This window comes from Podarcis pityusensis (genome assembly GCF_964106645.2).
Source record: "Podarcis pityusensis genome assembly, chromosome: 10".
Lineage (NCBI taxonomy): Eukaryota > Metazoa > Chordata > Lepidosauria > Squamata > Lacertidae > Podarcis > Podarcis pityusensis.
The window spans coordinates 43,094,851-43,122,336 of NC_138035.1; the positions used below are offsets into that span (position 1 = coordinate 43,094,851).

Sequence of the window (27,486 nt, forward strand, 5' to 3'; positions counted from 1 at the left end):
TGTCTGCTAGCAGTTAATCCTCCGCAGCCTCATGCTACAGGCCTTGAGAAAGCCTCTCCTCTAACTTTGTTCTCTCTTAGAACAAAGACTATTTCTTATGTGTGCTTTCAAAGCCTCAAGTATGATTTTCATTAAAAAGTTAAATCTCAAGATACTCAGCAAATAAAACATAAAATACACACATAAAATGTGTGGTTTTAAAAAACCTCTCTCACACCAACTTTCTTTTTATTGATTTTGAAACATTACATTTCAAGTAAGGGAAAATAGATACATCCTATTTGACTACAGAGGTCGACTCCACCCTTTACATTTCACCTACTTTACATTTTAATTTGGAGAAATTCTTAATTTTGGAAGTGGCACATGAGCAATTTGCCAATTTTTAAGTTTATGGCTATTTCTCCCATTACAAGTTGCCAATTTGCAAGACCACATACTTACACAGATGATACCAAGGTTTATTTTTTTACCCTATGGTTTAATAAATGTACCTAATGAACAAACAGTCCAATACGTCAGAACCTCCAAATGTGAAAAGATGTAAATGGAAAACTGAGGCAAACAACACATGCAAAGCAATCTGAACCAAGTCTGAAAGTAAATAAATTGGGTAATGTCTTATTTATTTATTTATTTATTTATTTGAGAATTTATAAGCTGAACTTTTTTTGTTTATTTTGTTTCTTTCATTATTTTATTTATTAAATTTGTATACCACCCTTCATAAAAAAAATATGACAAGGCAGAATACAACATATACAGTATAAACAAAATAAAGATCCAGAAGAAAACAAGTCAGTGTGGTATAAGGGTTAGAGTGTTAGACTATGACCTGGGTTTAAATTACCAGTAACCCACCTACCTCACTGGGTTGGTGTTTTTAAGGATGAAATGGGAAGGAGGAGAACTATGTACACCACCTTGAGCTTCTTGGAAGATAAAGGTGGTGTAAAGGTAAAGGGACCCCTGACCGTTAGGTCCAGCCGCAAACAACTCTGGGGTTGCAGCGCTCAGCTCGCTTTACTGGCCGAGGGAACAATAAATAAATACTGATTGGATTAAAAAAGGCATTCATGTTGCAAAGTCCTGTCCAAGCAAGAAAGTATTAACAAGACATCTGAATTAAGGGATGGATGGTTACACCATTTTATTGATTTTTAAACATTTAAGGAATACTAATTATAAGTAATTGATTACATGTCAGCAAATTCCACATGCTTCCAAACCACTTGGTTTTAGTGGCACAGGACTTAAACTTAGTCTTTCTTAGCATAGCTCGAAGTCCAAATCTACACATCCAAACCTAATAGTTAATGAGGGTCTTAACAGGCTGGCTTACAGACAGCCCTGTTTACACACTTCCAACATGCGTGCAGCTACAGGTGAAACTCGAAAAATTAGAATATCATGGAAAAGTTCATTTATTTCAGTAATTCAACTTAAAAGGTGAAACTAATATATGAGATAGACTCATGACATGCAAAGCAAGATATGTCAAGCCTCTATTTGTTATATTTGTGATGATTATGGCTTACAGCTGATGAAAACCCCAAATTAACAATCTCAGAAAATTAGAATATTAAATGAAATCAGCAAAACAAGGATTGCAAATAGAGCAATATTGGACCTCTGAGAAGTCTTATCTCATATATTAGTTTCACCTTTTAAGTTGAATTACTGAAATAAATTAACTTTTACACGATATTCTAATTTTTCGAGTTTCACCTGTATGAATATGCACATAGCACTGAAACAGGAGGTGACCCGGAAACATCAGAAAGATGTCACTGAAACAAAACTAAAAGAGCGGAACAGGATGGGGGTGGAGTGGGGTGTTTACAGGCTTTTTCAATGGGTTTCAGTTATACATGATTTCACTTGATGTGTGTGATGCCTTGGAATGTAACCCCCACATAAGTGGGGGGCTGCCTGTACTTAGCAGTAGCCTCCTCCCATTTTGCTTTGGGGCTCAGTCAAATTCTCCCATTCCCAAATTATATTGTGCCATTAACAAAGCATGTTAAGGTGGAGCAGGAAGCTCTGACATGCTGCTTCTTTCCGAAAAGCTAAACACATTTTAAATATATTTTAAAATTAAATTTATTTATTTTTTTGAAGAAGAAAAAAGAATAAACCAGTCAACTGTTGATACAATTTCTGACTATGCCAGAAGTTTATAAACTTCAGTGAACACAGAATATTGATTTTATGCATACATTTTATGCACCAGGGCAATGCCTGGATGTGGTTATGGAAAACGGAGACAGGTGGGCTAGTATTTAACTAGGCTCAGATTTTAGCATAACTCTGCCTGGGAATTCCATCTCAAGTCCATCTCTTATTAACCATGGAAAACGCCAACTGGCTTGACCAGGCGTAACCTACAGAAGCAGACAACAGATTGTTTTTTAGACTCATTATTGTGTCTAGACAAAACGAAACCAGTCTAAAGTATATTTTGATAGCTACAATTAAAATGTTTCCACATATAGCTCATATTAGATTTATCTCCAATGATAGTTTAGAGGTTTTGTGGAAGGAAGGAATTTACCCAAATTATTGATATTGTTTCTTGTTCACTGTTGTTTCCATTTAACCCAGCCATCAAAAACAGGTGCAATGTGGTTAAATTCAATGCGAGTTTTAAAAATTCCTCTCACAGAGAACTCAAAACCTTTAATATTTTTAATGTTTTATTTCTCCCCCCCCCCCCCACCAAAAAAAGGGAGAAACTGAGCAGCAATACAGCCACACACACAATGTGACAGTGATACCAATGCTTATAAAGCCTTTGTATTTATTCTGGACCATCAGTACCATTGGCTTGGATTCTAAGTCAGCCTTCTATGACTAGAAGAGTACCTTCACTTCACAGGAGAGGCTTGATCCAGTAGATACTACTGACAGAAGAGGATGAGGCCATTTCTGCTGCTTCCCTCTCCCCCTGCAGCCTCTTCACCACCCACTTTTTGCCAGGGCAGCATTCTGTGATACTCATGGGATGCTTCCACCTAGTAAGAGCAAACAGTAGATCCAAGCCGTGGACTTCAAATGGAGCCCATGATGAATGAATGAATTGTGAAGTGCAATCCAAGTCTATAAACAAGCTCAAAAGCGGTAGAAGAGAATCAGCAATTGTAAGATCTCAAAGCCCGTGTTTGAATTTCTGAAGAATTTAGCTGTCAGTGCTTCAACAGTTTTCCACCTCTGAACACCCTGGAGAAGAACTTGACAAGATGACATTAATGTGTGAATGTGTCCCATAAACCAAAATACAAATTGTGTGGGTTGTTTTATTTTTTTAAAGAGACCTGGTGACTTTTTGTGACTAAGTGTTACAGCTTGGCATAGCTGTGGGAGTTAAATGACATCCTTCTCGGAACATGAAGCAAAAACAACAACAACAAAAAACCAAGTCTTACAAATATACAGCCATTTGAATTCTGATGTATTTGACATATTCCTGACCTCATTCCTTCCCCACCATCCTGTCAGTTTTCCACATGATAAGATCAACTAATGGCATGCAGAATTATCCTCTATCCAATCCATCCATTCCCAATGAGAGGGATGTCTTCCCTTATTTTATTATGTTTTGTGGTAAAACAACACTATAAAAAGGAGCTATGCGTGCAAAGTATTTAGCTTCTAAGAGGTGGAGGCTCTACCCCTTACTGGCTCTAAGTCAGGCCCTGATCCATGCACTACACTCTCATAAAAAGCCTCATGTACAGATAGTCATACCCTTTGGAGATAGCTCTTTAGTTTCTGACTGGCTCACCATCTCCTCTGTTCTTGTACCCCTTGGGAAGATGTGGGGAGCGTGAAAGAACCACCTAGGAACCTAAGAAGATGGTACTGGGGCAGCAATGTCCTATGGCACCCCAGATCTTCTGGAAGTTCCTGCTCCCTTTCGTCTTCATCAGAGGAGATGCTTGGGCAGGGCTGAGCCCTGACCCGAGTATGCACATCCAAAAGCTTCTAATGAGAGTGCAGGTGGTAACTTCTGTTGGTTTCACAAGGATCATCAGCCCTGGGTGAGTGTAGTGATGGGCAATGATGGGAACAAAGCTAGAGGAACAGAAATTGCTAGGGATCTGTCACCTTCCCTGTGTCTCTAGGCATAGATGGGTCTGCAGAGCTGAAGGGAATACACTCTGCCACTGACCAGAGGGCTAAGGGCTGTTTGCAGACTGTGTCAGCTGTCTCCAAGGAAGAACACTGCAAAAAGGGAAAACCCTTCGCTATAGAAGAATAACCTATGAGGAAATTGCTTTCCCACTCCCTGCCAGAAAGAGCACTTCAGCCTGCCACTTGATATGCGACTATGTAGCTACAGTACCATCCATTAGCTCAAAGAGGTGACTGTGATTAGTGGTATCAAAACCCACTGAAATCACGCTCCCTCTCTCCCAACAAAGGTCATCAGTCAGGGCAACCAAGGTAGTTACAATGCCAAACCTGAGCCTGAAGATGAACTGAAATGTGTCTAGATATTGTTTCCTGCAAACATGACTGTAGGTGAAATGCTACCACCTTCTCAAGTACCAAAATAAAATTCCAAATATCTGTAATATCCAAAAGGGGATATTAAAGGCTGAGCTAAATAGTCTTACTCAGGAGAAGACAACTTCCTCTGTTCCTAAATTCCTGAATTAAAAAGCTCTCTAAAAAGCAAATTATGAAACATGTATTGTTTTACTATTATTTACATCTCTTCATTTTAACATTTAGGTAGTTTATGTTGATTATCCCAACTGTACAATGGAGTTAATAACTGGAGATAAGTCATTCTTGCTTTCCCTCCTGGATATAAAAGAAAGTAAACACTTCACATTTATTGAACAGATTCAGCAGAGGATGATTGGAGTTACACATCATCTTTAGATGAAAATCTCTTTATGAAGATTGGGTTCAGTCCAGTTGGACAACAGGTCAAACAACACAGCTGAAGGAAGGAAATAAAACTTTATTTAGTGGATGGTCATAAAATTTCTACGTTGAATGGCACGTGCACTGCCCCTTCAGACAATATATTAGGAAAATGAGCTGACACCTACACATTTCTACTTGCCAAGCTATTGAATATATGAAATGAAACCAATAGGTAGTCTAATATAAGGAGAAATCAATGGACATGCCTTAGTACTACTAGAAAGTTTTCCGAACTCATGCGGAATTCATCTTCAATGAGCCAAGAACATCTGGAAAATTCCTTTTGGAGTTACAGAAAGCCAAGTTTAACCATTAAAAAAACCTTCATGGAATCCTAAACCTTCACTGAGAAAAGTCAAGGGGGAAGGAGTAAAATTATCTGCAGCCTTGTCTACATATGTGGGAATTAACAGAGAAATACTTCAGGACTGGCAGTAAGAGGGATTTATTTTAAAATTATTGCAGACGCAGTAACTACTTTGATCATCTGCTGTAGGTCCCAATTTAGTATTATATTCTGAGGCAACTTTACAGTCACCATTCTGTCAGGTTGCAGAAAAGGAGTGCCTTTCCTTTCTAAATAAGTATGACAGTATGATCTTGAGTAAAAATCCAATACATGTATACTTAGAAACAACTCATTAAGTTTAATGGGGTTCATTTTAAGTAAATGGGTATATAATTGCAGCCTTAGATCCCTAAAGATGCACCTGCTTCTAAGTGGGAAGTATGCATCAACAATGGATGAAGTCACTCAGCACTTATTCCACCCACCGTCCATTCACTTGAAAGTGGCTAATGAGGGGAAAGTGGATGTATTTGTATCCAATATTTTTTAGCCTTTTTACATGTCCACCAAGCATGGCATTTCAGTAGGCTTTAAATGGATTGTAATCATATATACAGTGGTGCCCCGCAAGACGAATGCCTCGCAAGACGAAAAACTCGCTAGACGAAAGCGTTTTTCGTTTTTTGAGCTGCTTCGCAAGACGATTTCCCCTATGGGCTTGCTTCGCAAGACGGAAACGTCTTGCAAGTTTGTTTCCTTTTTCTTAACACCGTTAATACAGTTGCGACTTGACTTCGAGGAGCAACTCATAGAACGCGGTGTGGTAGCCTTTTTTGAGGTTTTTAAAGACTTTGGTGATTTTTGAAGCTTTTCCAAAACTTTCCCGACACCGTGCTTCGCAAGACGAAAAAAAATCACAAGACGACAAAACTCGCAGAACGAATTAATTTCGTCTTGCGAGGCACCACTGTATAGGGACGCAGGTGGCGCTGTGGGTAAAACCTCAGTGCCTAGGACTTGCTGATTGTAAGGTCGGCGGTTCGAATCCCCGCGGCGGGGTGAGTTCCCGCCGTTCGGTCCCAGCTCCTGCCCACCTAGCAGTTCGAAAGCACCCCTAAGTGCAAGTAGATAAATAGGTACCGCTTTCTAGCGGGAAGGTAAATGGCGTTTCCGTGTGCTGCGCTGGTGCTGGCTCGCCAGCTGCAGCTTCGTCACTCTGGCCACATGACCCGGAAGTGTCTTTGGACAGCGCTGGCTCCCGGCCTCTTGAGCGAGATGAGCGCGCAACCCTAGAGTCGGACACGACTGGCCCGTACGGGCAGGGGTACCTTTACCTTTAATCAGATATATATGATGGCTGCTGCTGTTTTTGTGCTTTAATGGTTTTAGTGTTTTCAATTTTTATTAATTTCCATTTTTATTGTTGTGAAAGCCTTGGTGGATCTCATAGGACTCAAAAGACCCATAGACACTGGTAAAGAAAAAAAGTCTAATGTAGCATTAGGTCATTTCATGGAGTCATTGAAAAAAGATTCATTTGCTCTGTCTATCTGTCAGTAATCTACTTTTTAATCTCATCTTTTGTGTTTCATTCCTCCTGTTAATATAGCAGTGCAAAGAAGGAGGAAACATTTGCATATCAGAGGTTGTAAGGCATCCTGGTGATTATACTAATCAATAGTTGTTTGTCCTGTTAAGGTATATTTTCGTGTTATTATCACTTTAGTAGCTGCAGCGAATGCAACATCTCAGTTGTAAAAGGCGATTCTTATCTTTTAGAATGTCAACAATTTGCCCTACCAGTAGAGCCATTTTAGTGTGCTGTGAAGTTCATATTCAAATCTGACTGGGCTTTACAACTTTGTTCAAGCAGCATAATATCAGTGCTTGCGTCTCACATAGTAAATAGGAATGAGAAGTGAAGCATCTATGACAGGGATGGGGAACCTGTAGCTCTACAATTTTCTTTATTGTAACATTTATATCCCAACTTTTCTTTGAGGAGCTCAAAATGTTATCAGTGGTTGTCTTCCTCTTCATTTCATTCTCACATCAATCCTGGGAGGTAGGTTGGCTGAGAGATAGTGACAGGGCTAAGTGAACTTCATTGCTAAGAGGGTTGAACATTGTTATCCCAGGTTTTAGCCCAACATTATTGGACTTCAGTTCCCATCAGCTCCAGCCATCATGGTCAATAGTCAGGGATGATGGGAATTCTAGTCCTATGACATCTGGAGCAGCCCAAGTTTACTGTTTATTGATACCCTAATTGGATTTAGCAGAATTGCAGTTCAATCTGCAATTAATTCTGCACAACAGGTGACAGAGGGCTCCAGCCTTTGACCTATATGCATTCCTTAGAAGGTTTGTAGGGAATCCCCAGGCATACAGGGTTCTGATGGTTTGGAGAGAGCACCACAACTGTACAGCACATGAAACTGCCGTTACACCCCCAGAATAAGTGAACTGCCAACTAGTCATCTCAGTGTTTGTGCTGGAAGTTGGAAATTTGCTTCACATGTGTTGAGAGAGAAACAAAGAAAGATCCTGAGAGGGGAGGTATTTCTCAAACATTCTTTTGGAAGGAAGCAGGGGAAAGGAGACTTAACTTTCTTGCCCATGCAGCTATTTCACACCCATTTGTTTGGAACACAGCAGAATATACACACACCAAAATTTTGAAAGCCCTGGCAATGTGCAAAGTCCGTTGCAATTGACGCTGTACCTCTAGAAGCTAGACAGCATCTGGAAATACTCCAGGATAGCATTAGTAATGTTAAGTCACTCCTTTCTCCCTTTTTTACAGAACAGAACAGAATATATTCTGGGTCCCAGAATATTAACCCTTAACAGTATGACACATATTTGATATTTTCATTGTGACTTTGCTATTCTGTTGTTAGATCCCATTATATTCTTTTTATCTCAAAAGATCATTGGCATGTCAGATTTGCCAGCTCCAGCTGAGAGGTGGGGAACGAAAGGAACAAATCTCAAGGCATAGTATAGCAATGTTCTTCTCATCTCCTCTGTACAAAGATGCCTAGAAACTTGTACCAAAAGCAGCTGGTCACATTAACACTTGCCTCATGCAGCTTATCAATGTAAGCAATTTCTGTAGCTGGCACTGAAAAACAAATTGGTCACAAATGGAAAGGGAATGTCTGTGTAAGATGCTGAATGAAAAGTGGGGAGGTCTTCAAATTGTGGTCTGTAGTTTAGTAACATCTGAGAATTCTGTTACAGAAATTGTATCTTCCTATAACTTAGTTTGCATTTTTAAAAACTTGGCTTTTTAAATATGCAAAACACTTTGGATCAGCACTTTCCCTTCAGAAACACATCCAAGCCAATGGAAGCGAGCCTTCGTTTCTGGCAGGGTATTGCAATAGTGGTGTAAAACCACAATGGATTGGTGGTGATATTGTTGAAGTAGTAAGTTCTCAAGTTTTAGGCATAAGAGTCAATTCGAGCTAAGGCTTCTAATTAATGTCTAACATATTTAAACCTATAATATCTTGGGATCTCCCTTTTCTGTAAGGGGCAAATCTTCATTGACCTCATGTCACTGACCTCATGCTGCCCTTGGCTTCTTTGGAAGGAAGGACAGAATGTAAATTTAAACAGATAAAATAATAGATTGGGTAGATTGTATTTTAAACTCAAGCAGGACAAACAGGAGTGAATTAGGGTTGAGAAACTTAATGGTTTATTGAACTGAATGGATTAAATCTCAGGTTTCAGAATTTGACCTCAATGTATCCTTCATAATTCCAGAAAGGAATCCCAGAATGGCATATACGTTTGGGTGCCTCATGTTTATTACTGTGCAGGGAGCCACCTGCCTTAATTCTAGAAGTGTTTTGCAGCAACACCAAGAGGAGCCCAGTCATATACTGTGATTGAGCGTTTTGTAAACTATAACCTATGAAACGAGATGCATTACATTTTGGCTTGCCTTTTTTTTTTTTTTAACACAGCATCAGCTTCCAGAATTTCTGATCAAGGGGTTTTTAAGGCTTTAATCAAGAATACAATGTTGGCTCCAAAGAAAACCTACAACCACCAATTTTAGCAAAGCCAATAATAATCTAAACAAATTTCAATAGGGAACACATTCCCCTGCTCTCATATTGTATGAATCTAAAACCATTTTATGATTAGCCCTTTACAAGAAATTGTTTTGGGTGGAGAACTCCTTCAATAACTGCGGCTTCTATCCACAAACCAGCCATTCAAACAAGCACCACTACCCCTTCCAACTGATTTTCCCACAGAGCAATGGCAAAAGATAAAGACAGCCCTATTCTCTCTTCAATCAAAGTGTAGAAAGGGGTTAAGGGATCTTGGAGCTTCTCTGTGGTGCCTCTCTCGTTCTGATACTCCTTCCTCAGTGCAGTTTATCCTGGACAGCTTTCTTCTACGTGAAAAAATTGCTGGGTTTTTATCCCATCAGTATGACCCAACTGTGGAGGGTTGGTGACCTTTAGAAGCAGCCCAGCCTCCCCAAATGTGGAAGATTTGGCTATCAACTTTTCCTCCACATATATTATAAATATACCTTAGCTACTAGTCTCTTTTAAAAAATCTGCTACTGTTTTAGGTTTCTAATAAAAAAAAGTATGGCCTGGTTTGCACAGCAGATCTTGCAAACTTGTGTGCTCCTGTAGTGGAGCTCACAGCCACACCAATCCTCACTGGTCCTTTTTGCTACTATGCTGCTAAGCCAAGGTGTGGCTTAGTGTTTGTCTGAACCAGGGTTCATTATTAAGCTCTCTATTCTTTCCTCAATAAAGGCCTCAATTACCAGTTACCATTTCCTAACTGAAGTAGTTAGATCTCCAAGAATGACCCAGAGAATAAGACTTGAAGTACCCCGTCTGGTCAGGGTCTCCCCAGAAGGCAACAAGTTTAAGCAGTTTTTCTCAGCTGTCACTCATGTTGGTATTCCAGCTTCTTAAGACAACTTATCTTTATCTGGCAGGCTTACTTTAGGTTTCCATGAAGTCTGGTGATACTCCTGGTGAGGTATATTGATGAGCAAGCCACAGTAAAGATGTTACACAATTGCCTCCCCTGCTGTCCTCATGCTTCCTGTGGACAACTGCCTTGTGTTGCCACTCTGACCAGAAGGAAGTCCTGCCTCCTTCCCAAAACTCCTTCTTGCCCTCCTGCCTCCTTCCCTAAGCTAAGTAAGCAGCCCTCCATCTTGCAGGGGGCCCAATTCTGGGGGAACCTGACCCCTGCGTAAGTTGTGGGTTAGCTGTATACTTAGTGTACAAAAATGACAGTTAGGCTTTACTACTCACAGGACAGCAATACAATACAAAAAGAACACTTGATCCTCTATTTACATAGCAATTTAATAACATTTTACTTCAATCTTTTAAAATTTTCCTCATAATCTTTGAGTGATTGTTTAGGAAGTCCTTTGGACTGCTAAATATGGATCTATTTTTCTTATCCCTTCATGCACCCAATTCAGTCAAAATTAGCTATAACTATATTCCACCATTCATTGATCCAAGTCTATGTTAGATAGATAAGGTCACTGATCCAAACCTACGTTAGATAGTTAAGGTCTATATTTTAAAGGTTCAGCTATACTTAAATTAAGTTTACTTAGACAACATGGCTGAATGGTTTCCCCCACATCATATCACCAGAAGTCATCTTCACAGCAGGAACTATAAATTTACCTATGCCCTTACTCTATAGAATGTTTAACATGATGGTTAATTCATCTCTACATCACTGGTTATTATGGAACAAATAAAGCCTTCAGGTTGTGTTACCAGACTGATTATGTATCTATCCACATGTTAGCATTACATATCCCTTAAAACATTTGTTTCCTGGTGAGAACAACCATAGTATTTAAAAACCTTTAACAGAAATTAGAATTTAAATTCTGACATTCCTCAAAAGTAAATAAAAACAGCCAGTATTTGTTCCAGCCAAGAACTGGGAATGAAATTTCAAGGCAGATTCAGTTCCTCAAGATGGAACGTAAGGGCTGCTTTAGTTATCAGCATTTCCTCAGAGTTTTCACACAGTCAGATGCAATATCCTCTCCTCATCTGCTGTTTGTTCATAAATGTGTTGGATTTTGCACTACAGGAACAGACAGGCACAAAACTGCACATTGTACCATATTGTGGTCAGGAAGCTAAGGTCAGTTGTGTGCCAATTTGGATTATTCCCAGTGGTTGAGGAAAAACACAATAATATAGTGTTCACAGTAACAAAAACATATGCTCCCAAAGATGAAAGTAGAAAGCAATCTAAATATCCAGCACTCTAACAGCTATAGTTTTGTGGTACTTCCTTTTTTTAACTCCACATGGTAACAAAACAACTAAGCACAGTTCCTGATACACAAATTGCTTCCCTTTGAGGTGTGGGTGGGGGAAAAGCTCAAAATTGTTTCCTTCTGCAAATCTACATGCGGTATTTCATGTACTGGGGAAACACAGTCATATATTATATACATACAAATACAAGTTTTGTTTGCATTAATTTTTATGAGTAAGCTATTGGATAAGTGTTCTTACACTTAGGATGGTATTCAATGCTAATCCTACAAAGAGTAGGCCCACTGAAATTAATGAATCTAAGTTACCATAGTTATATTCATTAACTTAAATGAGTCTACTTTGAATAGAACTAGTGCTGAATACTATCCACAGATTCTATCTTTAAAAGTTTTTTTTTACATACTACATTTTAAAAATTCACACTAAGAGTTTTGCAGAATTTGTTTGTTTGAATATATGTCACATTTCAGTCACATTTGTTTGTTTATTAATGTTTATACTCTGCCCTTCCTGCAAAACTGGAACACAGGGCAGATCACAATATATCATATATAGTATGAAATCCAGTATTGAAAATATGCAATAAAAACACCATAGAAATGTCTGCACCATAAAAAAATTCACAGTACAACTTTGAACACATCTACTCAGAAGCAAAGCCCAGTGAGTTCTGTGCAACCTTCTCCCAAGGATTGCAGGGTGATGGGCATGTTTAATTTTTGTGTTGACATCACTGTGATTTTTCGGAGCTTAATATGATCCCTGACCAAACTGGGGCAGGAGGGCCTCACTTAGAATTTCAAAATCTCGAACAAACCCAAGTACTCTGAGTCAGCCCAACAAAACCAAGTGGAGAGTCTAATTTGAAGGAGGGAAGTGCAATCCAAAAAACCTTTGAATAGTTGTGATATATTGCTGAGGGGGTGGGCAGGAGAAGAGGAAAGCAAGTCTTCAACCACCAGTAATCTCAAATGCCTCATCCAGAGTCTATCCAGAGACAATTTGGCAAATTTAAAAAAATCCACCTGGACAGACATTTTACCCCTGAAAAAGAGGGCATGTCCTGGAAAAAGGGGACACATGGCAACCCTATAATTCATCTATATAACACGGACTGCTTTTGCACTACTGCTTCCTAAGCTTTTTAAATTGTCTTATCTTCGAAAACCACTTTCACAGGAAAGCTGTAAAGCTGACATCCTGAAATCTGCATATGTTCCAAGAAAATCTGGAATAAATTTAGCAAGTTTCTGATGTGTGAAAGTACTTTTCACTACCACTACCATCATACTTTTTAGTGTATGCTTGAGAAATTATTTACAATACGATGCTATCAGTCCCATCCTATTTTGCTGCATCTCTGGATCAATGCAATTATTGTGCCTTGTTGTAATGTGCTGGTATACTATTATTACTTTTGAAAAGTGAGGGAAATGATCCCAGGACTGACTAATCAAGATCTACTAAAGAGAAGTGGGGAAAATGGAGTGAAAGCAAGAATTATAAGGTAATAATGACCACTGCATATTTGCCTCAAATTTCCCAGCAAACTGAACTCTTCCAAGCATTCAAAGTTAGAAGAGATTTCTGCTAAGATTCTGAAGAATCAAGGTTAATCTAAGTCATAGTTTGCCAACCTTTTGGGGTCTGGGGCTCATTTGCAAACAGGAGAAGCTGTCGTAGGCGCCTCACACACAGCACAACCAAATGGCAGCCTACTCTATTGGGTTCTTTGTACCTAATGTCAGTGGTGTGTGGTGGTGTGAATATGTGGGTATGAGTTGAAGGTTGACCTGGCTATCACTGGAGAATGAATAACTCAAACTCAGAGTATGGTTTCTGCCCAAATATTTAACACTCAAATCAGTACGATACATAGGCAGAATAAGGTTATAAGCTAAGCAAGCTAAGACATTGTGGCATGCCCCCTTGGGTCCCTTTATGTTGGAAAGAGGTGGGCACAACTTCAGCATGGCAAGTGGGACTGTTCTTTAGACTGGACAAGCAAAGAGGAACTCATCCAGGTTGGCTGGACCTGAGCTGGACCTGACGAAACAGAGGAGGCGACAGCAGCAACTCCAAAACAAACTGACAGACAGACTCCTCCTGAGAGGATGGGTTGGGATGTACTCTGGCACCTCCAAAACAGGGTGTCTGAATCAGAGGCAAGGCTAGCACAGAAGTCGGGGGTTGAAGTAAGCACAGTGGTGTAAGAGGACAGGTGATGTAAGAGGACAGAGCAGAGAAGGGGGAGTGGTTACACTGCTGGGATGTTCCCTGGGATCTGACTTGTCATCTGTAACTCCCTCCCAAGATGACTCTTCAACCTATTGAGGCTCTGACCCATTGGACCCTCCTTAGGGGAATCAACAGGCAATTCCCCCGCCTCCCCACAATTCTGATCCGCCCAGCCCCTACACACTTCTCCTTGGGACTCCTGACAAAAGTGAACCTCAGGGACTATCAGGTAGAGGCATCTGATCTAAGTTCAAGGCTAAGTCAAGGTGCACACTACAACTAATTTTCAATGGCATAAATTAGTCTGGGCGCATGCCCAGAAATACAGGTGATTATTGCCATAAGGCTGCTTCCTTCAATACAGTGCTGCTAAATAGGAAAAGGGAGGGAGAGAAGGAAAGGAGGGAAGGAAATGCCTCACAGAATAAGTTACCAGCTAGTGCAGCAGTTTAGTGCTACTGCTGTTGGTTCTGTGCCACAATAATGCTACCCTTACTGACCCTGCTAGTCTGGGGTAACAGCATTTAGCACAGAGATCAGAGTGACCCCATGTGGATGGTTGGAATTAGGCATAACAGTGCACACTTATTATTCACACAACCTTTCCTCTGCTTGCTTCCTACAGAAAAAGACACTGGACTTGCCCAGTGCTATTAAATAACCGAAATCAGCCTCACATCTGGGAAGTTAATTGCTGTGGGGAAATAAGCTATATAAATCAGGGGTATGGAGGCACATTCATTTTAAACAAGCAGCTATGCTATTGAACTGATTTACCACCAATCAATAAGTTCCCTTCTAAATAAGGAGCAGTCCCATACCTATTCAGGCAAATGGAAATAGCTCTTTTCCTTTCAGCAACCTCATTCATGCAAACCGCAGGCTCTACCAATGAGCTTAGAGATGCACTTCATAAAAGGAAACATCATTCCTGTTTTGTGTTTAAAGAAATGCTGAGAGTAACAATATTCAGGGTCAGTTGCAAAGCCCGGTTTCCTGGATTCTGTTCTGACTAGCCATTCCTCTTCCTCCTTAACCAAGCTCTTTCTAAGTAAAGCTATTTACAACTCTGAAATGTCACGCTATTGCTATGGCACCCACAGAGAAAAGTACAGCTCCTTTAGCTTTTTCTTGCACAACCAAGAAGCATTGGTGCTTTGAAGCTTGCAATTTTCAGTTTCCTGGCTTGGAATATGAATTTGCCTAGCAAACTACAGATTGAGCATTGTTTCCCTGAGAGATTCTTCTACAACTTGAAACATAAAATGAGACACTGCAGCTGTGCAGAATGTACAATTATTAGTTTAACTCATTTAACTCTTCCCCACTCCTAGTCCTGAATACTAATCACAGTCTGGGCAAAGCTAAGCAAATGCATCCCAAAACGACTTCAGGGAAGCTTCTTGCTCCTCTTTCAAGAATTCTCCAGTAATGCATGTAACTACTGACTGGTTTTCCAATCAAGATGAAGATTTTTGTTCATTATAATGGGTAAGACAAAATCCTCACTCGGTGGTTTGCACTGTGTTGCACTCAGATTCTGAATTCAATTACACATCTCTTATAAAGTCTTGCAACATGGTCACACTGTTGTTTTGTTTAAGGTAACAATTACTATTTATAAATGATATGATCCACTGGAGACTCTTTTACATTATTTTAAATGGACAAGCTATATTCACAGAAGAAAATCCTGTTTACTGGTTGGCATGCCTTGGAAGGAAATCCCATTGTTGCTGTTAGTGGTGAGTAAAAGTCCTGTGTGCTGATTTATGTCTTACTCACCCTAAATCATGTATGAGCCATACAGACCTTTCCTGCTGGATGAAAGCATTCAGCAACACTTGATAGGAAGTCAAGCTTTCTATGCATGACCATCCTGATTACTAATATGTGGTGGTTTTACAGATGTCCTATAAATCAAACTCTGATGCACAACAGGAAGCAGAGGCTGCCAAGTCCTTGGGAGTCCAGCACAGCATCATCAAGATGCTAGGCCAGGTGCTAGAAATGTGGAATGCAGCTTTGCTGAACAATATTTGTGGCTCAGGAGATTCCATTGCCTCTTCTTGAACTCCTTTTCCAGATTAACTGCAGCTGTATTAATTGGACATTTTCAGCTGAATAATGATTTTGAGCTAGTGTTGAAAGCGAATCTTCCTAATGAGAAACCAAGATCAGGGCAGAAAGGTAGTCATGGAGGTTCAGGAAAACTGCCCACGCATTTATTTTTGTGTGGCGGGGAAATCAGGAAGCCTTATTCCCTGATCTAGTATTGCTGACCAATGGGGGGGGGGAATCAGCTCAAGCAGAAGTGGGAATATATGTGTGCAGAGATGCCAAAATTTGGGGCTGGTTGCCATAACATTTTGAGAAATGTTAGAATTGTGTGTGCACGCATGCAAATTAAGTAACAGCATTTCCATTTAGTGAACATAATTAAGCTGTGATAAATTATGCATGTGCCCTAAGAGGCCAGGTTACGAAACTCAACTCCAGCTCATTATTTCACATGGTGTTGCATAGGAAGGAATACAGAGCACACGAGTGTGTTTTTCTGTCACTGTCCCACACATTCTGCTGAGCAGAAGCAGGCAAGATGGACAGCAGCACAGTAGCACCAAGTTGGCAGAAGCAGCTGTGAGGATTGCTCTCACACCCATTTTCCTGTGTCATTCCTTTACTCCACTTTGGAACACAATCACATGCTGGTACATGTTTGTCAACATCAGCTACAGAAAGAATTTGCTGTTATCTTCATTCTCTTCTGGAGCTCCAATTGGAACTTCATCCCTAATCTTTACTGGGCTCCACCCAAGAACCATATACGGTCATACCTTGGATCCTGAACACCCTGGAACTCGGACGTTTTGGCTCCCAAATGCCACAAACCCAGAAGTGATTGTGAACATTCTTTTGGAACCCGAACATCCTACAGGGCTTCCACAGCTTCTGATTGGCTGCAGGAGCTTCCTGCAGCCAATCAGAAGCCGTGATTTGGTTTTTGAATGTTTGGGGAGTCAAACGGACTTCTGGAACAGATTCCATTCGACTTCCAAGGTACAGTGGCGTAGCGTGGGGGTGCAGGGGGGCCGGCCGCACCGGGCACAACATCTGGGGGGGCGCGCTCGCACTCGCAGCTCTCTGCCCCTAGGGCAGAGGGGGCACAAATTGCTTGCCTTGCCCCGGGTGCTGACAACCCACGCTATGCCACTGCCAAGGTACGACTGTATTTTGAAATCACCCATGCCCAACCATTAGATTAGAACAAGACATTTACAAGCGAAACAGCATGCAAGTCATCTCCTAGGCATCACGATCAATATTGCACTTTGTTATAGCTTCTCTCATGTTTTATACATGCAGACTTGCAGACGTGGTTATTAGCTGGCAGCTTCTCAGTATTTATACCCACAAACTGTATGATCCTGCCTTAACCACTTGAGGATTAGCTTCCCTTTGATTTGACTTGCTTATTTTCCAAAACCTCTACACTTGGTTTATACAGTGCTTGCATAAGAGCCACCAGAAAGCAGCACACTTCACACAAGGGGATTATCTGCTTGCACTTACCAGACAAAACATTGTGAATTCCTTGACTGAGAATTTCAATGTGTTATGCAATCTTTCAGCGAATTTTCATTCCAATAAAAGCAAAAGAGGCTAATGAACAAAAAAACCAGCCCAGAAACTTAAAATTCATAGAAAGTAACCAACTGTTATGAACAGAAGTAGCAACTACTCCCGCAGCAAGAACTACAATCGCATGGCAAGTTAGTGCTGTAAGAAGAGGAAAGCAGACTCATCTTTGTTTAGTGATCCATGGAAGAAAGGTGGTTTCATATACAGACTGTGCAGATATGATGGAACAAAGTTTGTCCACATGTAACTTGTGCCTTCTTCCTTCTGACCAAAAAGTGGTTTGGAAGAGAAGGAAAGTGATAAGCTGGGGGAAGAGTTTGAAGGGGGTGGTTATACTTGTGTGCCCCCCCCCCCCAAAAACCAGGTACCTCTGGGGAACCCGAGGATGCAGTAAGGAGCTGGGTAGCACTTCAGGAATGTGGATAACCTCTCTGTTAGTCAGTAGCTGGCTATGAGAATATATATACATTACATTTCCTTAAAAATAAGTTTCCTCAAGTTTCAAAATGGTGTGCCCAAATAGCAGCAGAAGGGACATACTACTTGTGTAATGATAGATAGATAGAAGATAGATAGATGATAGATAGATAGATAGATAGATAGATAGACAGACAGATATAGATAGATATAAGATAGATATACATAGATGATTGACAGTCCTACCTTGCATATTAGTTGGGAGCTTAAAAATACTGCAAGCACAGCATATCTAAGAAGGAGGAGCTTCTGGGTAGCCATGAACTGATTCCTGCAGCTGTACTCTAAGCCAGACTTGGCAATATAATGAAGTCTGGAAGCCAACTGGGGTGTCAAAAGTCTCTACAATTCAGGAGGACAGTACACAAAGATTGTGGGGGAAACAGCTGGGTGGCAAAATAATGTACTCTATTGAGATGTAGAAAATTCAAATTTATTTTGGAATTCAGAGCACTTCAAGCTACAGAAGGAATGCACCAAGGATTTCCTACATGTTAATCATTACACCTTTCTGACAAGAAAGGTTAACAACTCTAGCAATTGCTAGAGTTGCATTTTCAATGCATTTAAAATAGCAAACTGGAACCTGGAAGCAGGAGCCAAGCATAAATGTAAACCAGATGATTAATTCATACTTTCCATTATCTTTAACAGATAGAGTCATCATTTTCCCCTCAAAAATAGGAGTTCCCACATATCCAATTATATTCCATAATTGCCCAAACACAAGCAGATTTTTCTTGCATTCGGAAATTCTGAGAAGGTATTCATTACACTTTGAGTGAAAGGCCTTTTATCTGATCTGTGTCAATGGAAACATTCCTAAAGGTATAGCACTATACACTTGGAATGTCATATGTTTAATGCATTTGCTAATTCCCAAGAAATTCACCTACAAAATGACTGGAGCATTGGGGAGCAATAGTGCTGAGTCCACATCTGCATAGCATAACTTGGAGGAGCATTAACCCTAATGACAACTCAACATCCACACTAAATATTTACCACTGATTTATTGCTGAAGTAATTTCTGTATGTGTCCCATCTACTACTAAGGTTGCACTTGATCAGCAGAAGACCGGTATTAAATAACTACCAAACAATTTAACTGTAGTTTCATGCATCCAAAGTGAAACCACAGTAAAAGGACAGTGGTTCTGAAATTCAGGGTAAGCATTTTGGTTGGCTTAAGCAGAATTTAATGAGTGGAATGTTAAAGACAGCATCTCCCAAAATCTCATACTTGCTGCATGGTAAATTATGCTGCCTTCAGATGGCACTTTATTCCATCTTCACAACATTTCCATACCTGCTTAATTTCATATATTATGTGATCATGTGCATGATATAAAAGCTACTTCTGGGAATCTAGTGGAAACTAGGTGAAATTTAGCATTCGTGTCTCTGTTATTTCCTGAAAATATCCATTTGCCACGCTGTTAACTCGGAAAAGCATGGAAGTTTTGTACTGACAAAAACTGGGGTGGTATAAATGCAAAACAGTTTTTTTTCCAGTCATTTAAAATTTAGTGCCACAAGTTGTAAGTTAATCATAAAGCTACCGTTCCAGGACACAACAAGGTACTGCAGTGTCAAATGAACTTTAGAAATCAGGACAGAACTAGTATCGTAGCCAGTAAAACCAAGGCAATAACTGCACGTCTGAATGTGGCCTTAGTTAGCCATACTGTTTTTTTTTACTGACAAGGATAAAGCAAAAAGAAGCAACAGAAGTTTTATCTCTGGGCATATCTGCCCTGCAGACTTAAACTGGTTTAATAACAGGACTTTTTAGAGTATTCTGGAAGCGCTCTTCTCTGCATGTATGGGAAGGGATATCTAGCAGAAAATTCAAGACTCAACACCTCACCAAACTAGAGCTGCCGTAGAATAAAATCAATATATGTTTAGAGTATAGCATGTGCTACAGCTGGTGTTGCACTGGGAGTAAATATATTTTGTTTGAAGTAGGCACAAATGCTTCATGGGAGCCATAGCCAGGAAAGCTACTGAGTGCAACAAAAGTAATAAATCCACCCCCACCTCACCCCACCCCCATTGCAAAAACACAGAGAGATTATTCAATCACAACAGAGGCAGATATTTCAAATGCAAATTGCAATTCAACAGCACAACATAGATTGACCAAGTATTTAAATTTGTGTTCAGTTTGAGCTGATTTACAGCCATTTCTTCAATTGACTTCAGTGTCACTAAAATAAATAGGACAATGCTTCAGTCTTTAACCTTTTTATATAGAAGTCCCACAAATTTCAATATGGCATACATTAAGTAAATACACTTAGTGTCACAAATTAACTTAAAAGGGCTGCTTTATTGATTTGTAACCCATATTGGCCTGCAATTCTAGATCTCCTCAGCACAAAAATATGTAAGGTCTGGCCTCATCTGGCAATGTTAGTTGCTGCACGTTTCCATCTGAGGACAAATTATTTATCAGTTGCTTATTGTAAGTATGCATAACCATCACTGGTGAGCAGAGCCTTCCATCTGCATGCTGCTTTCCCAGCACATTACATGTGGGAAACATGCAGGCAAAGCAGACTCCTGCAGCCAGCAGGATTGCACTATCTGCTCACCACCTGGTGAGGGGGAAGGTGCAATCCTGTTCAGTCTGACTATGTGCACATCTTGGCACAGGCAGGGTAGGGCTGTTTGAAAAGCCCTCATGGAAAGTGTGGCTCTCCACACCCTCCTGTCACTGCACCTCTTGAGGGCCTGACCCAGGGCTGCTTACGACCCAGTGGCCAAATAAGGAGTCAGACACAGTAGGTTGGGTTGAACTAAAGGCCACTTTAGTAAACTTAAATACAATGAACTATATGATTACCTAAAGAGGAAAATACCTATAAGTGCAGGAGTAAACTGAACCTCAGGCCAAGCCTGCAGCTAATATGGCAAACCACTCTGCCTGTGGAAATGATGGGGAAATCCCTTAAGGTGCATGGACACTTCCTTCTACTATAGCTTGCAGCAGAAGCCACTGAGTTCAATTCAGAGTTAATAAGCAAATTTACACTCATGGAACTGGGTCTTGTTAGGTTTCACTTGCAGCCTGTTGAAGATCTGCTGTGAGGGTTGGCAAGGACTCCACTAACTTCCATTCATGGAAACCCCACTGGGTCCAAGTCAAAGAAGAGCCCTTCTGTGAATGGAAGGTCTCCTTCCATGAATGGAAAGGCACCTTTTCATCCAGCCCACTGCTTGCCTGTGCAAGGCAACATCAATGATTCATGATCTGGGTCTATGAAGCTGCTTGTCAAAGGGGCCATTGATTTAAGAGGTGTTAAAGGGAACAATCAACCAAGCACAGGAGCATAATTTCAATGGCTTACGGTGTGTTTCATTGAAATACATTCACAATGTAGAACAGCAATGCATTGTGGATTCTATAAAACATGTATTATGGATCAATGTCCTCCTTAGGGAGCATTGTAGCCTAGTCATGAGTTCCAGCAATAAAATGCTGTGCAAAGAAACAAGATGCTCCCAATGTCTCAAGCCCCAGTACAAGGTACAGACTAAGGACACAATCCAGATATAGAAAAAGCACATCCCATTAAGATACATGTGGCATAAGTATGCTTACAGGTCTCTGTATTGTTTATGACTTTCACCATTTCTATCAGCAGCTTTTCTTATGGAAATCAGAAAATATTTCATGTACCAGCAATAAAACAAGTCAAACTTGTATTCAGTTTAAATAAAAGACTCAGGAAGTTACCTTTTCAATTCAATGCTCTCTCCATCTTGCCAAATAATAATGTTCAGAATGAAAAGAGTTTCCCCATGGTAACTTGGGAAGGAATAATATTAAACATTTTTTTTTACACTCCTTCAAATGTATCAAGAGCAAAGAAATATGCAGGACTCCATTACAACTAAAATGCAGCATATGTTCTATACTGCATGCAAAGGTTTAGTGACAGTGATACTCAACTAAAACTTTTGGTGGAGAAGAAAAAAGGTGGTTGTTTCTGGCCAGGAAAAAAGCTGAAATCAATAAGGAGCACTGGGAAGCTTCGAAAAGAGCATTCTCTGAACTTTAACGCACATTGGTGAATGTGGCAAAACCTGTACACCACATTTCAACACAGGCTAGTAACACATACTAAGTTCCAAAGAGAGTTTGTGGCAAAGCGGCTACTACCTTCCCAAGTCATCACTTCATCTCCTAGTTAACAGTAGGCAGGTATGAATACTGTGACCAACATCTGCCAGGTTTTTTATCACAAGGTTTATTTTAAAACACTGATGTTCTGCCACAGAATTGTGTGTAATTTGTATGAGCACGTTTTCCCAAGATGTGTTCTGGTTTACACCTTGTGGAGACAAACAGGACCTAAGCCAGGAGGTCTTTGCTCCCCCCCCAACCCGATTTTGTTTTAATGAGGCTTTCCCATGATAATACCCTGGTAGAATATGCCTAATGCCTGTAATCCAAAACAAATATAAGCCTGTACTATTAAATTAAGAACATGCAACAAACATCAGATAAAGCAAATGGAATTCTGCTGGTACTACTATTCTAAGATAACAAGGCTCAGAAAGAAATAGCAATGATTCTCACTGAACAAACAAAAATTGTTTCAGTTCTCCAAACAACATTATGCTGGAGAGAAATCTTAGATTTGTCACTATAAATCAGAGCACTCTGGAATATCAGAAACAGAGGTAGCCAAAATAGAAAGCTTTTTTGCACACAGGCAAATTTTTATGCTAGGATGTATATATATATTTTCAGTTACGTAAAGCAGTGAGGGTTGGGAAACAAAACAAAACAAAACAAAACCCAAACTACCAAGAGTGTTTGTTGTTATTGAGTTAGTAAGCAACTTCCCTTTGGGAGTCAGGATGAGCGTGGGAACAGTGTGTTTCTTAAAATACAGTACATGCACACCCGCCAAACATCAATATTTCCTTAACCAACATCATTTCACAACTCTGCTTCTCTGAGCCTCTGCACAGGATGATAAGATCTGAAGTGCAAATAACACGCAGAATAAAAATTAAAATCACTCATTCCCCAAATTAGCTCACTGTATACAATTCTCATACCCACCACACTATTAGACAAGCATTGCATAAGTAGGTCACTCCCCCCTAAAGTTCAGATCTGCAGGTAAAATTCAGAACTAACCTTGCTATCCTCTGTCTCCTTGTTTTTTCCTTGGAGTGCTTTTACTTCTCCAAAATCACAGGCTGACTTTAATGTAAACTGACAAGAAAGCATTGAGCTCTCTGCCCTAGGAAGCTCCAGAGACTTTGATGAATATTGCTGTGACCTGCTTGTGCCAAGATTTGGTATCGGACGGGCAGTATGAACAGGCTTTGACCCTATAGGTGGCTGTCTAAGCTTTGAGGCAACACCAAGTACAGGCATGGCTTTTATAAACGTCTCTGCTTTCTGCCAAAAAGAAAATTGCTTCTGACCTCAGCCGGGTAGATTTTAGCTTCAGTGAGTTCCAGAACAAATGCTTTAAACAAAAGTTGCAGTCATCTTTTGAAAGTTTTAAAAACAATATGACGGTTTTTCCAAAAAGAGGCAAATCTTTTCGTTCATCTCTGCTCTTGCTCTCCCGCACAAACAGCATTTAGTTAAGTCAGTGACTGTGTAAGACTAAACACTCCTTTGAGGCATGAACCTTTCTTCAAGGTAACTGCTGCAAAGCCGCCTGTCTGGGATTAAAGCACTCATAAATTTGCTGTTTCATCTCCCTACACCATTGCATTGCCGTGCATTAGCGGAAAGAAACTGAGAGAGAGAGAGGCCAGAAGGCGGAACATCCTCGTATCCCAACTGTCTAAACAGCAGTGAGTCCACAACACTGGAATCACAGACCTCTTCCTGATTACATAAATAACCAGCCCACAACGTCTAAAAAATCATTTTGAAGGAGGGGAAAAATGAAATCCAACTCATGGCCAAAGCAAACAGCTGTTAGAAGTGTTTTAGCCGGAAACAATCACAGCTAAGAAGCTGTTTGTCCCATTCCCAACTATTTTTCACTGCTGACAGCCATAAGCTACAATACTTCATTCACTGTTCCTCCCATGAAATCAGGTTAAGTTCACACAGGCTAGCAATGGATGCTGAATCTCAGATACTGTCTGCCTTTGCTATGTTAAATGCATTTAAGAACAAAGGTTAGGGGGAGGGGGGAAGTATCTCCATTAGTGGCAGTTTTTGTTGTTGTTTTGCCCTGGCCACACTTCAAAATATCATATTCATTTTGGCAGTTGTCAAAATAGTTGACAATTCAGCCATCTAACAATGTCTAAAACTTCATGTTACTTATGTGTGATTTAAAAAAAAAAAAAGCTGTGGAAAAGTGCCTTTATCAAGCAAAATGAGCAACATCTTGACTTTGAATCTTAACTCATTGTGAAGATGGCTGAGGAAATCCCACCAACTCAGACTTCCCTCAGACTTCGCCTGCTCAGACACAGAAGAATACTTAAGTACAACTATGATCAGGAATGCAATCAAATGCATTTCTATGCAGACGTACGTTATGCAGACTCACAATAGTTATGACAGCTAGCATGGCCCACTAGGCAGAGATTTGGGAAGCTAAAGGTTCAATATCCATCTCTACCATTAATCATTGTGGGACTTTCTCCACATCACTATTCTCTGCCTTGGTGTGTCATGGGTGAAGTACTAGCCTACCTTGCAAGGCTGTTGTGAGAGTGAACTAATGCTTGCTAAATAGGAGTAGGAATATTCTAGGTAATGAGATCATTGTGCTAAGTGTTTCATAGAAAAATCACCTTCATATATGTTGTGTTTAGAAGGTACATTATACATCATTGCCCAACTGTGAGTGTGTAGAACCATAGGTGTTTTGGGCCAGTTTGTAAATCTATCTCATTTTATTATACATAAAGGAGCTGTCAGGATGCTTCATGCCGCTGTTAAACTGATTAAAGAGGTGGTGCTCTTTGTTAAGCCTCATAATGAAGCCATTAGTTAGACAGTGTGTGTATGAGAGGGTGTGTGTGTGTGTGTGTGTGTGTGTGTGTGTGTGTAGATTTGGCTTATGGAAAGGATCTGGGAATTGAGCACCTGAGCATGGAGATAGATAAATTAATGAACATCCAATAGGTTCCACACACACACACACACCCAATCATCATGTGTTAACAAAATACAACTGGAAAAAAATTAATGAAACTATTGAAATGAGTTAGGACCAACACCCGTACAATGACAAAATTTATATATTGGCTTGATAATGCAGACAGCGCACAAAGCTTATGAAAAACAACAGATTTCATGAACATGAAAACCAAAGAAGAATTCAGCTAGAACAGCACCAGAGTCCATTCCCCCATGTGTGGTGCACCCGCACAACTACAAAACTAGGCCATTACAGGATGGTCTGGGTATGCATTCCATAACCCATCTAGTTGTATCCCTTCTACACACTGAAGGAAAAATTCTACCTGCTGCTGTTGCTGCTGCTGCTGTTATTTTCAAAAATGTTAACATTTTTATGGTCCAGCATTCTGTTCTCGGGATAGCCAGTTGTCTGTTTTAAGTCTCCAAGCTGGACATGAGCGCAACAGCATTCGGCCTACCTGCAATTCCCAGCCACTGGCATGCACAACATGATGCAGAACATGATGACTTGTGAAAATACGTCAACAGTTCAATAGTTCTTGGACAGGGCATGCCATCAGATCGTCCATGAAGATGGGGCCAGTTTGTGTGCACCCAATTATCACATACCCAGCTGCCTCTGTCAATTGAAATAGCAAAAGAAATGCATTTGTAAAATTTTCTGCTGAACTCTAAGCTCTGTCAGCTTCCTCCACCTCCAAAAAACCTACCTGCCAATTTAAGGGATCTGAAACTGAATAGGAGTTTGCTGGTTATCTGCCAAGAAGCTGGTAGGGTGGCAAATTAATACTTTCATCTTTTGAAAAGGGTTTTTTTCTCTTCATATTGGTCCAGAGCTCTTTGATGCTGACCAATTTTTGTTACTGTGGGTTAGGTTGAGAGTTTCAAAATCACAGCTATGCTGGCATTTGTTTCTGGACTAGAGTACAGAAAATTGCTCCATAAGGTTCCCATTCGGATTTCTTCTTAAAAAAAAAAAAAGCAGAAACATCTGTTGCAGTCATGAGCAAAGTCTTGGCCCAGTTTGGCAACAGCAGTGAGATACTTTGAAGACAATCAACTTTGCTATCACCAACAGATCTTCTTACAGTCAATGGAAATTCCTACACAGAAGGATTGCAAGACAACTCATACAAAATTACATCCCAAACAACAGGTGAGGGGAGCTATTAGTGCTTATTGAAATGGGGAAAGGATTGAGACAGTTTAATGGCCCAATACAGATGTAGAATAGTTCAGCTTACTTTAGCAGTATGACCCTTGGAGACACGCAAGTATGATTTCATTGAGTTACAAATGGGGTTAAATAAAGAATACCACAATGAATCTTGATTGGAAGAAGTAGCACTAGTTCATATGGCTATCTTTTGTGGAGGTGAGGGTTCCTTTTACACATAGAGTCTCCATGACTTTGCATACGCAAGAGTGGTAACACTTATAACCCAGAAGCACATGGGTTCATTGTGCTTCTGTCCTTTTTGCAGTAAAAATATTACCCATCTACCACTGGTCCATATCTATCTCTGCATGGTTGCAGGCATATGTATGCAAACTATTACAACAAAGAAAACAAAAAATTATCATACGAACTGCCCCTTAGATGACAAGCGCCCAATAAAAATAGGGAGTGTTACTTGCTCTTCTAAAATGACATGCAAAATATTTATGCTCTGATGGTGACACTAGGCTAACCCAGAGCAGAAGGAACAGTGTGAAAGCTGAGAGTACTCAGAAGTACTGTATTGGACTGAATACAAGCCACATCCAAATATAAGCCACACCTTTAAAATTGGAGGGGGGGAGGAATTCCGAAAGGTGGGTGATGTTGGGATACTGCCAGGGAGACAAAGGCCATCATGACCCCACATCGATTCCGGACGATCCATCGATCTCCCATAGATACAGTATCAGTCAATTAGCAACATGAGCTTCCAGAAATAGCTTGCCACATTCCAGAGCTGGTGTACGCTCTTATCACCAGAGTTCACACAGCGAAAGATGCACTCGGGAGAGTATATTTACAACTTTATTCAGCGTTGGTCAGAACAAAGAGAAAACATGACTGCCTGCTTCGATGTCTCAGGCACACAGAGAGAAACGAAAGCAATAGACAAAACATAAACTTCCTGTGAACAGGAAATACGCAGACTCTGTGACTCACAAAGCCTGCTCCCTTTTAAGGTGGAACGGAAATATCCTAACAGGTGAGTGGGTGGGTGTGGACGGGATGGACAGGAACTCAATGAAGCCCATGCATGTATACTGCTTCTGCAGGCACATCTTGGGCAGGTACGGTAATTTTCCATCCTGGCAGCTATCCTTAAACACCCCAATCTTTAGGGAGAAGTTTCTTGGGAGGGAGGCATAGAAGGCTACCATAAGAAGGGAAACCTTACAGCCTTTCTCAACCTATGGGTCCCCAGATGTTGTTGAACTAC

The 27,486-nt window shown here is 40.4% G+C and overlaps 1 protein-coding gene across 10 annotated transcripts in view; it reads right to left on the reverse strand.

Annotated features, from left to right (window-relative positions):
• The window catches only part of NAV3 (neuron navigator 3), a 430,222-nt gene that overhangs the window by 193,799 nt on the left and 208,937 nt on the right, over window positions 1-27,486 (reverse strand). For 2 of the 10 annotated variants that reach the window (XM_080971309.1, XM_080971318.1), the window contains exon 1: window positions 23,063-23,700. The exons of the other annotated variants lie outside the window; for them this stretch is intronic. In XM_080971309.1, the coding sequence (XP_080827435.1) occupies window positions 23,063-23,305 (243 nt within the window). In that variant the 5' untranslated portion in view covers window positions 23,306-23,700. Of the gene's footprint in view, window positions 1-23,062; window positions 23,701-27,486 lie in introns of those variants that run through there. 10 annotated transcript variants of the gene reach the window in all.